General features: G+C 46.4%; 1 protein-coding gene across 3 annotated transcripts in view; it reads right to left on the bottom strand.

Moving 5' to 3' along the window:
* FBXW8 (F-box and WD repeat domain containing 8) overlaps positions 1 to 16,261 on the bottom strand; it is a 126,545-nt gene that overhangs the window by 99,731 nt on the left and 10,553 nt on the right. For all 3 annotated transcript variants that reach the window (XM_045457952.1, XM_045457950.1, XM_045457951.1), the window contains exon 2: positions 5,986 to 6,090. In XM_045457952.1, coding sequence (XP_045313908.1) covers positions 5,986 to 6,084 — 99 coding nt within the window. In that variant the 5' untranslated portion in view covers positions 6,085 to 6,090. The remainder of the gene's footprint in view (positions 1 to 5,985; positions 6,091 to 16,261) is intronic.

Raw genomic sequence — 16,261 nt, 5'->3', positions numbered from 1 at the left:
CTTTGCCCACATCTACTGGTACCACGCGCTCCAAGCCACCATCTTCTCTCGTCTGGGTTATTCGAACAGCTCACTCACGGGTCTCCCTGCTGCATCCTTGTCCCCCTTCAAGTCCGGTCTCCACACAGCAACCGAGATGATCCCGCTCAGAAGGGAAGTCAGACCTTGTAACTACTCTGTTCAAAGCACTTGAATGGCTTCCCGCCTCATTCCGAATAAACGTTCAAGTTATTTTGACGGATTTAAGTGCCTTTCACATTTTGACTATTTCTTCTTCTCTTATCCCCATCTGCTCATTATACCTTCACCCCTATTAGTTTCCTGTTGGTGCTCTAACAAATTACCACAAACCTAGTATCTAAAAACAATACAAATTTATTCTGTTTGGTTCTGGAGGCCAGAAGTCCAAAATCAAAGTGTAGGAGGCAGGGCTCCATTTCTTCTGGAGGCTTTGGGGGAAATATCTGTTTCCTTCTTTCCACCTTCTATTCCTCAGCTTTGTAGTCTGTTCCTCCATTTTCAGAGCCAACAACGCACCATTTTCTCTTGTCTCTGACCTCTAGCCTCCCTCCTGAAGGGAGCCCACCTGGATCATCCAAGATAACCATCCCATCCCAAGATCCTTAACCTCCTCACATCTGCAAAGGCCCGTTACCAGACGAGGTAACCTATTCATAGGTTCTGAGGATTAGGAAGTGGACATCTCGGGGAAGGGGCATTATTCTGTCTACCACCTCCCCCCGGCTCTGACCTTCCTGCTGTTCCTCTACCCTAACAGGTGCGCGCCACCTCAAGGCCTCTGCACCTGCTACGGGCCTCCGCCAGAGACCTGCACAGCTTCTTTCTTCCCTCGTTCAGGTCTTTGCCCAAAGGTCACCTTCTCTGTGAAGTCTTCCCTGGCCGCTTACAAGGGCAGTCCCCACATCACCTCTGGGGGCACAGGTTTCTCCATAGCACACATCACCATCTGGAACACACGTTACTTAACTGGGCGCTTACTAAAGGGGTAAATAACTGAAAGAGACGGAGAAACAAGTCCAACTTTTAAAAATTCAACACTTAAAAAAAAAAACTGCATTGCTTTTATTTTCAATGGCCAGCTTCTGGCATGTACTGCCCTCAAGAGGCTCTGACTTTCTTATAAATACCAGTTCTCACTTTCTGGGTTTTTTCCCCCTTCTTTTAAACTTTTTAATTAGGGACAATTTCAAACACACACAAAATAAAGTGAGCAGTAGAAAGCGCCTCAGGACTCAGTCCCCAGGACTCAGTTCAAGTAATTATCAATACCCTGCCCTTCTTCTTGCAGCCGGCTCCCCATCTTCTCCCAGAGTTGCTGTTTTTTCAGTCACCCCCGTTAAAGGAGGCAGCCACGGTAACTCTGCGAATTAAATTTTTTTTTTTTTTCAACGTTTATTTATTTCTGGGACAGAGAGAGACAGAGCATGAACGGGGGAGGGGCAGAGAGAGAGGGAGACACAGAATCGGAAACAGGCTCCAGGCTCTGAGCCATCAGCCCAGAGCCCGACGCGGGGCTCGAACTCACGGACCGCGAGATCGTGACCTGGCTGAAGTCAGACGCTTAACCGACTGCGCCACCCAGGCGCCCCAACTCTGCGAATTAAAAGGAAACCCCTGAGGGGGCCTGGGCCCGGAGCATGTGTCCCTGGGAGATGGAGTCAAGTGGCAAAGGCCACTATTAAGGACGAAAGGAACCCTGCCAGCAGTTACAGGTTTTCAGAATCATTTCTGCTAAGAAAAATCAGTCTAGCAGCGCTTGGCTGTGGACTCCCAGCTTGAAAGACTCCATGAAGATCTTTAGCCATAAAACCTCAGATTTTAGGTGCTTCTGTTTGGATATCTGGGAAGATCACGAGATCACATTTTCCTTAAAGCCTGAAATATCAGGGGTGCCTGGCCGGCTCAGTCAGTAGAGTGTGCTACTCCTGATTTCAAGGTTGTGAGTTCAAGCCCCGTCTCGAGTGTAGAACCTACTTAACAACTTTAAACATCATGATCTATCTAGTACGGTGGGCTTTAGTTCCCAATTTATCTATTTTGGTTATCACCTGCTTCTTGCTTACCAATTTTATCATACATCTTAAGCTGCTAACCTCCGTCTCTTCCCTTGTTCCTTTACTGCTCTCTTCATGCACGTTTTTCTACTTCTCACCTGAAGAATGTGACATTGTTACCTATGCAGCTAGATTTCTAAAATTTTACTTTAGCAAATATACATAAATAAAATGTGATACAAATGAAAATTAAAAAAAAGACCAAATTATAGAGATGAAAACAGATCAGGGTTGCCAGGGGTTAGGGATGGGGAGTGGCAGAGGTGGCCAGGCCAGAAAAGGTAGCACAAAAGATCCTTGTGATGAATGTTGTATACCTTTACTGTGTGGTCACACAAATCCACCACACCTGTGATAAAACTGCACAGAACTAAATTCACTCACAAGTGTACGTAAAACTGTGGAAATCTGAGTAAGCTCCGTGGACTGTACTGAGGTCAGTTTCCTGGCTTTGATAGGACTAGGTCGTTACGCAAGATATTGCCAACGAAGGAAACTGGGGGAAGAGAACACAAGACCTCTCCGTACTATCTTTTGCAACTACCCATGAATTTATGATTATTTTTAAAGTTTTTTTTTTTAATTTTTTTTTTTAACGTTTATTTATTTTTGAGACAGAGAGAGACAGAGCATGAACGGGGGAGGGTCAGAGAGAGGGAGACACAGAATCCGAAACAGGCTCCAGGCTCTGAGCTGTCAGCACAGAGCCCGACGCGGGGCTCGAACTCACGGACCGCGAGATCATGACCTGAGCCGAAGTCGGCCGCTTAACCGACTGAGCCACCCAGGCGCCCCATTTTTAAAGTTTTAAAAATGAAAGTCAGTAAATCCTAAAACTGTTACTCCTCAGAATTATTCATATTGTAATATAATAGCAGACTTACTCTTCCCATAAAAAAAAAAAAACTTTCTGTAACTTTGAACTCAGTTTTGTAATTGTTATCCATTTAAAAATATTATCTTTTAAAGTGCCAGGGATCTTGTGGGCGTGCACACACACCCACATACAAAACCATAAAATTGTAAGTAGCAAAATGATAAAGCCGTTCAATGAATCGCCCAGTGCATAACTTTGTTTACTACAAGTCACACTGTTCTCAAGACATTTCGGCATGGAACACTCCCACAAGGACACTAAATCCCTCGAGGGACCACTATGGATAGCAAGGAGCTAGAAAGGTCAGCAGCAGAGGTATACAAGGATCACAGGACTTTCTTTCTGGAAGCACAAAGCCTACAAAGCAGAAAAAGAGGGGATACAGAAAGGAGACAAAGTCAAAGCAAAATCACTTCTCCAGCACAGTTCGTGGCATAATTAAATCTCAACAAGTCCTTCCCGATCTGGGTTCCTTACTGTTAGTCAGTTACCAATTTGGCATACAGATCTAAGCAAACAGGTTTTCTCCAAGGGCACACAAATAGTTCACGGTGCCAATTCCACTAGAACTGGCCCAATTTCACTAAAATCCCAAGGTGGCTCGATTAAAAGAGAAAAGAGACAGACAGGGACAGACAGAGCAAGCCCCCTCTAAAATCAAATCATAAAGCAGCAGGACATTCCGCTCAACAGAAGGACTTTTTCCCAGTTTCAAAAATAAAAACACCCCAAGAAACAAATGAAAATGCTACTCATCTTTATTACCTTGCAGTTGTATTTTAATGCTCGAAAAAACAAAGCCAATTCTAAAAATCACTGGCCGCCCATGGTCACCTTCATGAAAAGGCGCTATTAAAAAAAAAAAAAAAAAAAAAAAATTCTTGGCTTCATAGACCAGAGCCACCGGAAGGGTTCTGCTTAAGAATCTTTTCTATTCATATACGTGTGCTCTAAAAATTAGATTGAAAGGAAAAACAAAAACAAATCCAACTGGCCAAAGAGAGAAGAATTCTGGTTGACAATTGGACCACTGTGTTGCAAATGAAACCGTTCACACCTGCACAATAATCTCACCAGCATAACGAATCACTCCTGAAATGCAGCCCCCTTGTACCAAAAGGGGGATCTCTTCTTCCACCAGATCCTATCTTTCACCGATAAACTCTTTGGATGAGAAAACCAGCAGCAGACGTGAAAGCCACATGGCCCTCTACAAAGCGGGGGAGCAAAAAGCATGTTAAAAGAAATGATTCCTTGAACAGCAGCTCCCTATCAAGAGTGAAGATTTTATCATCTAATGCGGACTTTGTGGAAAACAGCTAGCTATTAGACCCTGTTCCAAGACTTCGGCTAACAGCATCAGGCTGAAATCCAGGAGTTGGACTCATTTAGCTACACCCTTGTTTTCAACTCTTGGGAACAGGGCCAAAGTGTAAAGTTAGAATAGAACAAATCCAATTTCCAAGGGAAAGAAGAAGACGATATAGGTACTCTTGCTTAATGCGATTGATAGGCTCTGAGCATGGTTTACGTTTCAGTCCGTTTTCATTTAGTGAATTTTAGCCCTGGAATAATTCCTTCCATCATTCCTAAAGATTCCAGACTCTGCATCAAAAAAAAAATAGTCGCGAACACCCCCACGTAATAGTGTGGCAGTCAAGAACCCTGTAAACTTTTTCAAATTCGTATCTAGGTAGAAAATTTTGATTAGGCAAACTGCTTCATAAAAAAATAGCATAAGCCAGAAACTTTTAAAATTGCCTTATATTTTCTGTGACTTCACGGAAGTGCCAGAGATAGCAACCTCCAGAGTCTAAATCTGGTCACTACATTTTACACCTCTCAAGCTGCCGTAATGTTTTTAACTCCACGTTCTTGGTGCTTTAGGGTTTTGTTTGTTTGTTTGTTTTTTTACATTTTTTAAAGTTTATTTATTTCAGTAATCTCTACACCTAATGTGGGGCTTGAACTCACAACCCCGAGATCAAGAGTTGCATTCTCTTCCAACTGAGCCAGCCAGGCATCCCTGGATTTTTACTACCACTCCATCTTACCTAGCTCTTTCTTTTAAAGGTGTAGACACGTATGTAAAATGCAGTCTAGAATCCAGGGGTAGGAAATGGTAGCCATTAGACAAATTAATTCTTTGGGAGTTATGGACAAAAGATACTCTTTCTCCTGGGAAATACAGTTATCCATGAAAGCCAAATGGTCAGCAATCATATATTTGTCTTTGGAGAAATTATACTCTTTGCCAAAAAGAGGTGAACAAGAGACCCAATTTAACGGCATAAACCTTTGCCTCTCCAAGTGTGGCCAAAGCCACGCTGACATTACCTGGTTCGGAACGCAGAATATGAGTCCCACTCCGGACCTCCTGAGTTGGCATTTGCATCTTATCAAGATCCCCTGTGATTCACGTACACAGTGAAGTGTGGCCCGGACGGTATCTGCCACCGTGCCACCCCACGGGCGGGCGTATGCCCCAGAAGGCAGGAGATGGGGACACCGATTTGCAATTCCCTCAGCGGGTGTCAGTTCTCAGGTGCTTCGCACCTCACTGAGTGGGATTCTAGTGTTTAAAGGGCAATTTGGACTCTACGCCTAAAACGCGACTTCACGGTTTTGTCCCCAGGCTGACCCTCAGCTCCCAACCTAACGACTGGCTTGATTTGACCAAGGGCTGGTGGCATCTCTGCATTAAAAACAGCGAGGACACGAACGGCTCAGGCTAGCTCGAGAAGCAGAGCACAAAGTCATTGGTCACAAGCACACTGCCACAGGCCAACCCTACGGAGACTGCGGGGGAACAGAGCTCTTGGGCAGACAGTTACAAAGAGATAAACACCAACTGGAGATGAGGAGCAGAAGCCTTAGGTTCAGGGTTGCTTTCCTTCAAGCAGAGTGGCTACTTGATTCCTTCCTTCTTTCAAGTCTGCAGTTCTGGGAAGTCACGTTCTGTTACCCAGGAGCTTCCTACACTTTTGTCTCGCGTGGAAGTAAACCTTGAACACCAGTTTAGTGGCTGCTTACCTGTGCACACCTTCCCAGGTCTTTCCTGTCCAGATACTGAAATATGTTGATTGCCAGTTCATAAGGCAGCTGGATGTCAAAGAAGGGCACGTCATCCATTTCATTCTGAGGAGAAGAAAAGGGAAAGAAGCTTACAATTCGGAGGAATGAAAATGCTCCTTTCGATGACAAGAGATATCGTGAGGTGGGAACGAGAGAGGTGCTGTCGTCCCGGGGGAGCCACGCAGTCTCACGACTCCACGGGGCAGTCACAGAACGGACTCACAACCGGACGGCCACGAGCCCACCCTCCTCACTCTTCACTTGTAAAATCCGCAAGGCCACTTCCCATAAGGCTTCACAAAGGAGAAGCAAGGGCGCCAGCTGACAACCTGGGGTCTGGGAGAGGTGGACGCCTCGGGCATCCGCGCACAGGCTGCGGGAAGCTCTTGGCCTCTAAGGGAAGCTGAGCGGTGTGTAGCCAAGAAGGTGAGCTTTGAAATCGGAGGGGCCACCGGTCCCCCCAGGACAACTCTTACTTCACCCCCGCCCCCCGGAGGGCAGCGAGCACCCGCAGCCAGAGAAGCGCTGACCGAGGTAGGTCACTAAGGGGCCCCCGTCGGGGGAGCAGGGCTATGAACGGGGGCGAGAAGTACACAAACGAAATGCTGCTCCTGAAGGAGGTGAGCACCGCCTCCCTTCCGCCGCTGGAGAAGCACAGGGTTTCCTAATGCACTCAGGGGCCCCCACCGGTGAACCTGAGGGAGCCAGTGCAAACAATGCAGATCTTCGGTGTCATTTATTAATGTGGAGAAATGAGAGCTCGCCTGCCTTTGGATAAGCAATTAGGGATGAGGTAACAGGCTTTATTTGAGAGATAAGGCTGTCATGACGATCCTGGTAGCACAAAGGAACGGGAGGGTGAAACACAAAGCCAAGAGTGTATGTGTTCCTCTCTGCCTGTTCCCAAATCCACCTGCTAAAGTTCACTTTTGTATGTATTTCTGCAAAGCTAGGGAAAGCAGGCTGTTGGTCTCAATGGAACTTAATAAAATTCATTTTTAATAAGCTCTGGCTGACATCAGTGACTTGTAGGTTGCCAGCGAATTCGTAATTCACCGAACACAACGGTCCTATACCGCAAGCTACAGTCTGAAAGCTGAAAGTCATCTCAGCATTTTTAAGGGAACGTGAGCACTGATTTAGACCCGACCAAGATCCAGGGTAAAGATTTTTCTGGATCATGTTTCCAATCATCTAGGAGTCTCAGAGCTAAAAGATAACGTGAAGGCCTAAGAAGGAAATGTGTTGACTTTGCAACAACAGTGCAAGGCTGAGTACGAGGCCAAAAAGGAGCTCTGGAGGGAACAGAGCAAGAGCTGACAGTTCTCTGGGGGCAAAGACAGGGCAGAATGTGAAGCCGGCAGAGAGATGTTGGCCATACAGGGGGAGACGGAAAAACAAAACGGGAAAAAATCTGCAAGTGTAATCAGCAGGCGAAGGGGTCCCGCCTAAAAACATACCGGAAAGTCATTAGTCTGATGTCAGGCTAGGTCCCCTCTTACAGCTAGTCGGCTTCATTGGTGAGGAGAAGAGGCAGCTCTCTCTCACTTGCCCCAGATACAACTGGAGACTCCTTCACACAACCCGGTGGGGGGCGGGAGGGGGGTCACCCACTGCCAGCTGAGCAAAGCCACACACGAGCCAGCCTGTCATTTGTGACCCTGGAGTTCCCTCTGCTTTCTCTTGGATTACTGGACCATGATAAGGTGAAGGAGCCTACTTTACCTCCTTGGTAGAGAAACAAGGGAAAAATGCTTATCCTTCCTTAACCTCATATGAGAAGGAGGAAGGCCAACACAAGCCTGCACTCGTGCAAAGTGAACTCCTGTTGAGCTTTTCACAGTTAGAGATGCCAGGCATCACTTTCTTCCATCGGTCCCCCCTTTGGGACTATCAACTGCTTTCTGGATGTGACACTACTGTAATGAAGCAGGACAAATCGCCTTTGTTTTTAGTTATCCTAGGACAGAAAATCACACTTCTGGTGGCGGGAGGCTTCCCCCTCTTCTGCTCACTGAGATGGCCAATCCTCCCTCCTCCCGGAGAACGGCGCCTCTGCCCTAGCAGAGCCACAGCCCTGCCGTCTTCCTCCTTGATCCCAACCACGGTGACCTCTGGGATGGAGGTTCAGGACCAAGAGTCAAACTGATAACCTTGGTTCTGCCAGCTGAGTAACCACGTGACTACGCTAAATACATCCGAGCCTCGGCTTCGTCTCTAAAGGAGAATGTACCTACTTGGGAGAGTTACAAGAATAAAGCGAAACGGTACACAGGAAGGGTGTGGGCGGGCCAAGTACCAGAGCAAAGCATACAATACCTGATTAATACTGCCATCTTCCTTCCTGGAGTGGCACCCCAGCTCTCTTCTTCCCCTTCGACAAGTATTGGCTGATTAGGTCCACATTCCATGGGGCTCCTCTACGTGCTGTTTACACAGAAAAGTGGTCTCCCCCTGTCCTACCAGAAGCAAAGGACAGTTGGCGACAGTGGAGAGGGAAAGGCACGCGGACATGAAGTTATTCAGGAGTCTGAACGATGGGAGTGTCCATACAACAGGTCTTTTTCCAGAGAAACTTTCCAAGAGAATCACCAATTTTAAAAGGTTATACCACGGTAATAACCAAAGAAGGATCTGCTTTAGTGCACAGTGGAAGACAACAGTGTAGCCACCACCGAGAGCAGATGACCAGTCAGGGGTGTAATGTCCCTCACGCCAACAAATTAGCTGAGATGCCATGCTGGTCTCACTGTTAATGTACCTGTGATGATGCGTCTTGAGAACTGAACTTCACAGCAATGAATTATAATTATGTAAACACAAACATTACAAAGCCACACTTCTTAAGAATCACTGTGCCCCGAGAATTACAACGTCTAAACTCCAAAATGACTGTCAACCCCCAACAGATCAGATTCCAGACTCATGTGAACAACCCTCCCTGTTGCTACCACTGGTTGGGGAATGGCAGGGAAGGAAAGAAACCGATGTGCTAAAGGAAGGTCCACCTCTCAAGACCTACGGAGACCCACAAGGTCAGGAGATCGAAGGCTGAAGCTTCAAGCTGCACACTTGGAATCTTTTTGGCAAGATATTTTTATCACCAGTCCGTGTAGTGGATGCTGCAGGGGTCACTCAGACTCTACCTGTGGGTCCCTAACACCCATTCCCCCAGGTGGGCACAATGCTTCCTGCTCATGGCTCACTGGCTCAGCCTGACAGCAGAGTCCCTTCCTAGGCACCGCCCTTGGTCAAACAAGCTGCCTTGTCCAAGGCTACATCCCCTCCTGGAGCCCACATCCAGTGACCAGTCAATACCTAGGGACAAAGGCTTGGCCCCCTTGCCTCAGTTCGGGACTTCTGGGAAAGGCCAACCTGCTCAACTGCCTGCCTGCAGATCTCCAACCCAGAATCTGTTTCCCGAAAAATCCAACCTGTTTCCCCAAAGCAGCAGATGTGATCCAGGACAGTCCTGTACTGAGCACATTCCCAAAGGCTCTGCTGCACAACTGTGGAGACAGGAGCCTAGCTAACCCACTTCCCTTTCCTCCACTCGAGGAAGTGGAATGAAGTTATAGGGACATTATGACACCCAAAAGACAAAACAATCCAGAGTAGATTCAAGGTTAAATAAGTCACTCATAACTGTCGCTTTGTTATTAGTAACCCATCACTTGAGAAACACCTTACCAAAGATTGAGAGTTAGCAGCATGTTTGACCCTGTGGTTGAAAATGCAGTTCTCTTATAGGGATCCAGGATTTGACAAGGATGTGGAGCCACATCCTGGACAGAGGTACTAGCCCACTATCTACACACAACCTACCAGGACTTAAGCACTCCCATCTGGCACTTCCCACAGTTTAGAAACAGAAGTAAAAAAACACCATTTGCTACCAGTATGCAGAGAAATACCTTATAAAATAAAGGATGCTAGGAGATTTCCACCTAGGCCTTTCTGAAACACACAGCCATCTGAAAAGTTATAGGCCACATGAACCAATTTTGTATCTATATGAACTTTCAAACATGGAAAGGGACAAGTTGACATTTCAGAAACAGAGATATCCCAAGAATGAAGAAATATTAACGTGGAAAACTGGTCACATTACAAAAAGGGCCATAGGACTACAATGTTTAGAGAGAATCACTTCCCATTAATTTTATAGCCCAAGCAACGTGACAATGGCCAATAATGCTACAGAAAACTAATATATTGATGTATTAACATGGTTTCGAATTTGAGGAAAAACATCATGTGGATAAAACACAACTGGGCTTTTAACTCTTTATGGCTCAAATATTGATTCTTTACCACTATGGTGACTCTTGTCCTGTATTACATATCAAGACCATCTGTGGAGTTAAAAAAAAAAAAAATGCCCCAAATTGCCTATTACTCCAAACTTCCAGGGGTGAGGCTCGAGTAGCTCTTCCTCAGGGATCCTCATGCACACTAGAAGTTGAGAACCACAACCCTAAATCATAGGTGGATTAAAAACAATCCTTTCCCACTCAAGCAAAAAAAAAAAAAGAAAAGAAAACCCACACAAACCCCACAAAGGGCTCATGTTACTTTGTTAATTCAAAGTCAGTGAACAGTAGATTTTCCCAAAGTCTACTGGACTTTCTCCAAAAATGCTAAAAGAAATTGCAAACAGATCCATCCCCGGGGAGGCTGATTTGTACTCCTATGTGCTAATGTAAGACTAATTCTGTAAATGGATTGGTTTTGTGCCTTACTGTTAGAAATTTAATCTGTCTTCTCTGGTTTAGAAGAAGAAGGGGTAATTATTAAGAGCCAAAAATCAGTGAGAAGTGAAGAAACGGACTCCACGTTTGTCCCCAGTGGACATCTCCAGGGCAAACAGAACACTCCAGATCTCTCTAGGTGGTGTCCAAAGGAACAGAGAAGAACACCTCAGACACACAACGGACATAGTAGTATTTCTGCTCCATCTGTGGCTGACAGGACACTTTTCTAAAGGAATTTCTCTCCATTCTCTGCCTCCTGCAAACGTGGAGTACGGCAGGACCACACAATCCCAACCAGAACAGAGGAGTGCTGGGTTCACCCGGGTCTTCTTCCAAAAAAAGAAACAGGGTCTGAAACACCGTCCAGATAAACAGGCATTTGTTCACAATCCCACAGTGGTCTTGAAATACATATTCTTATTCGTACCAAAAAAAAAAAAAAAAATGCCCAAAGTACACCAAATAAATGTTAGCAGCAGTAGTCGCCTTCGAGCAACGGCATTACAGGATTTGTTTTCTTCGTCTTCTCAAATCCCCAAGTATTTTTACAATAAGTTTGTGGTATTTTCACAGACACAGCAAAGCAACACACTTTTGAAACAAGGTGTTCGGTGTTCAAAACACTATCTGAAATCAGGGCCATCCCAGGTGCTGGTGGCAAATGCGTTAAGAAAGGATGTCTACACTCATACGGCTCAAATCTTTGAGAGAGAGAAGTCATCGTCCCATGGAACAGCATCAAAACAGGCGACTACGAAAGGCAACATAAACGGTCCCCGAAGGTATTCCAAAGTTCATTAGGAAGTCAGCTATTTAGAACTTGAGAAGCATTTCTCCAAAGAAGCCGGGCAAGGAGTGGTTAAGCTCCAGAACAGTCCACAAAAAGCCAAGTTATCTCTTCACATTTAACCTAATCCCCGTGCCTCTCGAGGAGAAAGGGCAAAAAATGTTTATTTAGGTTTCTGTCGACTGCACGCGTGGCGACAGAAATGTAACACTGCACGGTCTAAGCGGCACGCTGCCTTGCGCACAGCAGACACACAACTAAGGTCCGAGGGACTTTTTTTTTTTAAACAGGCTTTCCAACTTCAAGGACAATTCTCATTCACCACCTACTGGTAGGATTCGGCTGGGCACTCTGGCAAGGGACGGAGGCAGAAAATGCCAATCTGAAGGACTGGGAGCGAGTGCTTGGCGTGGCAGCAAAAGAAGCCGGTAGGAGGCAAGAGAGGCGGGAGCTCTGCCTTCAAAGTCGCAGTTTAAACTGGGATCTGGGGCGCCTGGGTGGCTCAGTTGGTTAAGCATCCGACTCTAGACCTCGGCTCAGGTCATGATCTCAACAGTTTGTGAATTCGAGCATCGCATCAGGCCCTGCATGCTGGGCATGGAGCCTGTTTGGGATTCTCGCTCTCTCGCCCTCTCGCCCTCTCTGCCCCTCCCCTGCTCACTCTCACTCTCTTAAAATAAATACGAATTAAAAAAAAAATTAAATAAACCGGGATCAGAGCTTAAGGACCCAGAAAGGAGGTAAGACAGGTGAAGGGGCAGCTCCCTAGTCAGAAACTTGGACCATTTGTGGATTCATTTGTGAGAAGAGCAAATAGTTTCATGTCAACTGTCCTAACTACTCCAAGGACGTTTCTACCATCAGCATTGGCTATATAATCTGTGGAGCCCCACGTAAAACAAAACAGGGGAGGCCCTTGTTGGAAAAGGATTAAAAAAATAAAAAATAACATCCTTAAAGTTTATTTAGAGAGAGAGAGAGAATGAGCTGGGGAAGGGCAGAGAGAGAGAGAGAGACAGAGAGAGAGGGAGATGAAGACAGAAGATCCGAAGCTGGCTCTATGTTGACAAAAGAGAGTCCGATGCGGGGCTCAAACTCATGAACCAGGAGATCATGACCTCAGCCAAAGTCAGACACTTAACCAACTGAGCCACCCAAGTGCCCCCAAAAAGACTAAGAATTTTCAATTCCATAGGTCACACAGGCCACAAGGCCAGCCGACCTTGGCCACCACAAAACCTCCACATTTGCTGTTCTCTGCCGAGAATCCCCCCCCTCAGATCTCTTCACGCTTGCTTCCTCATCTCCTTCCACGAAGTGTGAGTCTTCAGGAAGGCCTTCTTGAAAGTGCCATTTAAAATTATAGCCTCTCTCCCAAAACTTATACACTCGATTCCTCCTACTTGCTTAATTTTTCTCCAGACCACTATCTGACAATTATTTGTTCATTGTCTACCTCTCTCCAGAACGTAAGTTGTATAAGGGTATGGGTCTTTTCGGTCTTGTTCGTGGCTGTATCTTCCACGCCTAGAACAGTGCCTGGTACTAAGAAGCCACTTAATAAATATTTGTGGAATGAATGAATAAAGCCCAAGCTGCTTCCACCCACTGAATCTTGCAATGAAGAGATGGCCTACGTTACAAGTTGTTCTGGTATACACAGAGGCCATTTCAAAGGGTGCCCAAGCAGAGACCTCCTAATCCATAACAGGAAAAAAAAATGAATCGCATGGATAGTAAGAACTTTTCCATTGAGGGAACGAAGAAGGAAGAGAAATCTGGGCTGGAGAGATCAGAGAAGAGTTAACGCAAGAGACAGAACCCAAGGTGAACATTAAAGAGAAGACAGAAGGCAGCAAAGAGGAAGGGAAGCTGTCCCAGCTAAGCCATGTCAGGAGTTTACATCCGATTGTTTGCCTCAGTGCAGATTAGCAACTTTCCTCACTCATTGCTAACTTAAAAGCAGAAGGAAGCTAAGCCATCAAACTGATCTTGCTGACAGCAGAGCTGTAGGTTCTGACAAACCAAATACTGACATGGTGAACAATACAGATCAGCCAGCACTATTAAAACTTTATCAGGCCTGAAAACCCCAATCTTAACTTGAAGAACGTTTGAACGTTCCCAGGGGTTCTAACAACCCTAGAGCCTCTCTGTAACACTGCTGTTGGGAGCAGGAATTCTGCCCATGTTATTTCGATGCAACAAATGCAGTGGGGGCCCCTACTGCACGGAGTACTAGAGGTGAGGGGACAGGAGTAAGACAGGAGGCCCTGCCCTCCAGGGACTCCCAATCCAAGGAGGAGGGCGGCAGGGGCTGATCGGTGAGAAGTCTTAGCAAAGAGGAAGTGAGCAGAGTGAACTCTCCTGCAATAGTAATGATACTAATAGGACCAGCTTTGGGGTGCCTGGGTGGCTCAAAGTCGGTTAAGTGTCCGACTTTGGCTCAGGTCATGATCTCACGGTTTGTGAGTTCGAGCCCTGCATGGGGCTCTGTGGTGACATCTCAGAGCCTGGAACCTGCCTCAGACACTGTGTCTTCCTCTCTCTCTGCCCCTCCCCTGCTCATGCTCTCTCTCTCAAAAATAAACAAACATTAAAAATTTTTTTTTAAATAACAGGACCAGCTTGAATTTGTTGGCTGCTCACCGCATGCCAGGCTTTGTGCTAGAACATTCCAGGTTTTGTTTCACAGTCTCTTCACAAGACAGGCATTAGCATCATCCTCATTTGATAAGTAAGGCAGGGTAAGTTAACCTGTCCAACGTCAAACAGGCAGTTAGCAGAGTCTGAATTTGAACTTGGGTCCACCTGACTCCGGAGCCTAGACCCGTAACCAGGCCTATAGCTTTCATTAATGCCATGCTTTCAGTTAAAAGAAGCAAGACTACGGGCTTCTCGGGTCAGAGACTGTGTCCATTCTGTTTACTATTGATTCCCCAGCCCCCAGGTGATCAATAAATACGTTTGGCGATTAGAAAACACATACATTCTCATAGTTAGGGCTGTTCCGAACCCCACCTAAGATGGGTATCTGTTGTCTCTGCTGTTTCCTGCCCAATATTCACTCCCTCTTCTCTTAGGAAACCACCTGACGGCCACACTTGGACTACATGGTTCAGTGAGGCTGACCCCTCCGCCCTGATCATCAGGAGTGGGCAGTGGACACAAGCCTGGCCAACTTGAGCCCGTGACCGGCCTGAGGATGAACACATGATCCAGTCTGGACCAATGGGAATTTAAGTTCGTAACTTCTGCAGAAAACAGATGCTCCCTTTCTCCTGTTAGAAGCAAACAGAAGGTAAGACTGGAGCTGCTGGTAGTCATTTTATTTCCAGGAGGGGAGAATCTTCCTGTGAATAGAGACAAAAAGAGGGGGCGCCTGGGTGACTCAGTCGGTTACGTGTATGACTCTTGATTTCAGCTCAGGTCATGATCTCACAGTTGTGAGATGGAGCCCTGTGGAGGGCTCCATGCTCAGGGTGGAGTCTGCTTGGGATTCTCTCTCTCCCTCCCTTTCTGCCCCTCTCCCACACTCACGCACTCTTTCTCTCTAAATAAGTAAACAAACAAACAAACAAAAAAGGAAAGCAGGACCGCAGAGATTTCCAGGTGCATTATCTAAGCACCCAGACCAAGCACCACCACCTGGAATTTTCAGTTATTTGAGTCAAGAGATTCCAGTTTGGGTTTCTGAAGCCACTTTGAGTTTGGCGCTGATTTCTTGTGGCTCCAAGCCGGACATATCACCTGAACAGAAACAGGACCAAGCAACTGGACATCACAGATTCCAAGAAAGAAGCATACTTGCAATTTTGCTCAAGTGCCCCATGACCATGGAGAAGTTGGAGGTAATGGAGAGAGAAATGGAAGAAAAAAAAGAGTGCCTACTGCCTCTGAAATTCTGTCCAGGGCCGTAGCATTTCTTTCACCAGTTAAAAAACCCTATACTAAAAAGACAGTCCAGATGTTCCCATTCATCACCTAAAAGCACATGGCTTCTCAAGGCCGTTACTTAAAGCTTCAGAAGCGAAGATGCGGCTCAAGAGGACTCACTTCTCACTTTTTAGCTCAGCTGTGCTTGTCCGTCGAAGGTCTGGCCGACACCCAGCCCGACACCGTCAGGCAGTGCTGTTTGCCTAATTCCTCCGAAGGCAAAGCCTCCCGACTGCTAACTTACTAGCTGGCTCTCACTCCAGTGAGGATACTGAGAACTCTGGAGTGAAAGAGGCTGCGTCAGGTGAGGTACGGCAGGGTGGGCTGGCACGAGAGAGCGCGCCAAAGGTGGCGGGGCAGTGCCCCGCGAGAGGGGGCGTGAGGAGGTGGCACCGGATTTTTCCTTCTCTTTCACGTCAACTGGATCAACCTGTCAGTTTCTGTGGCGTCTCAAACGGAACTAAATCTTCCTTTTCAGAAGTCAGGCATGGATCAAATAAGGATTCTTTGGAAAATAAAGGCAAAGATCACAAACTCCTAACCCAAGGCAGACCTGGCCCACAGGTTTCATTTAACCCACAGTGTTAGTACTTAAAATTTTTTTGTATTCCTTACCAACAATTACAAACAGGAAGAATTGGAGTGATAGAGGGCATTAATGGCCTCTGCTTCGTTCATTCCTTCCTGTATCCAGGCACCGGGTGACTCCACGTGAACTCCAGACTTGGCCATATGGCTTGCTCTGGCCAACGTGACA

Source organism: Leopardus geoffroyi, chromosome D3 (assembly GCF_018350155.1).
Source record: "Leopardus geoffroyi isolate Oge1 chromosome D3, O.geoffroyi_Oge1_pat1.0, whole genome shotgun sequence".
NCBI lineage: Eukaryota > Metazoa > Chordata > Mammalia > Carnivora > Felidae > Leopardus > Leopardus geoffroyi.
This window is presented reverse-complemented; position numbering and strand designations above follow the sequence as displayed.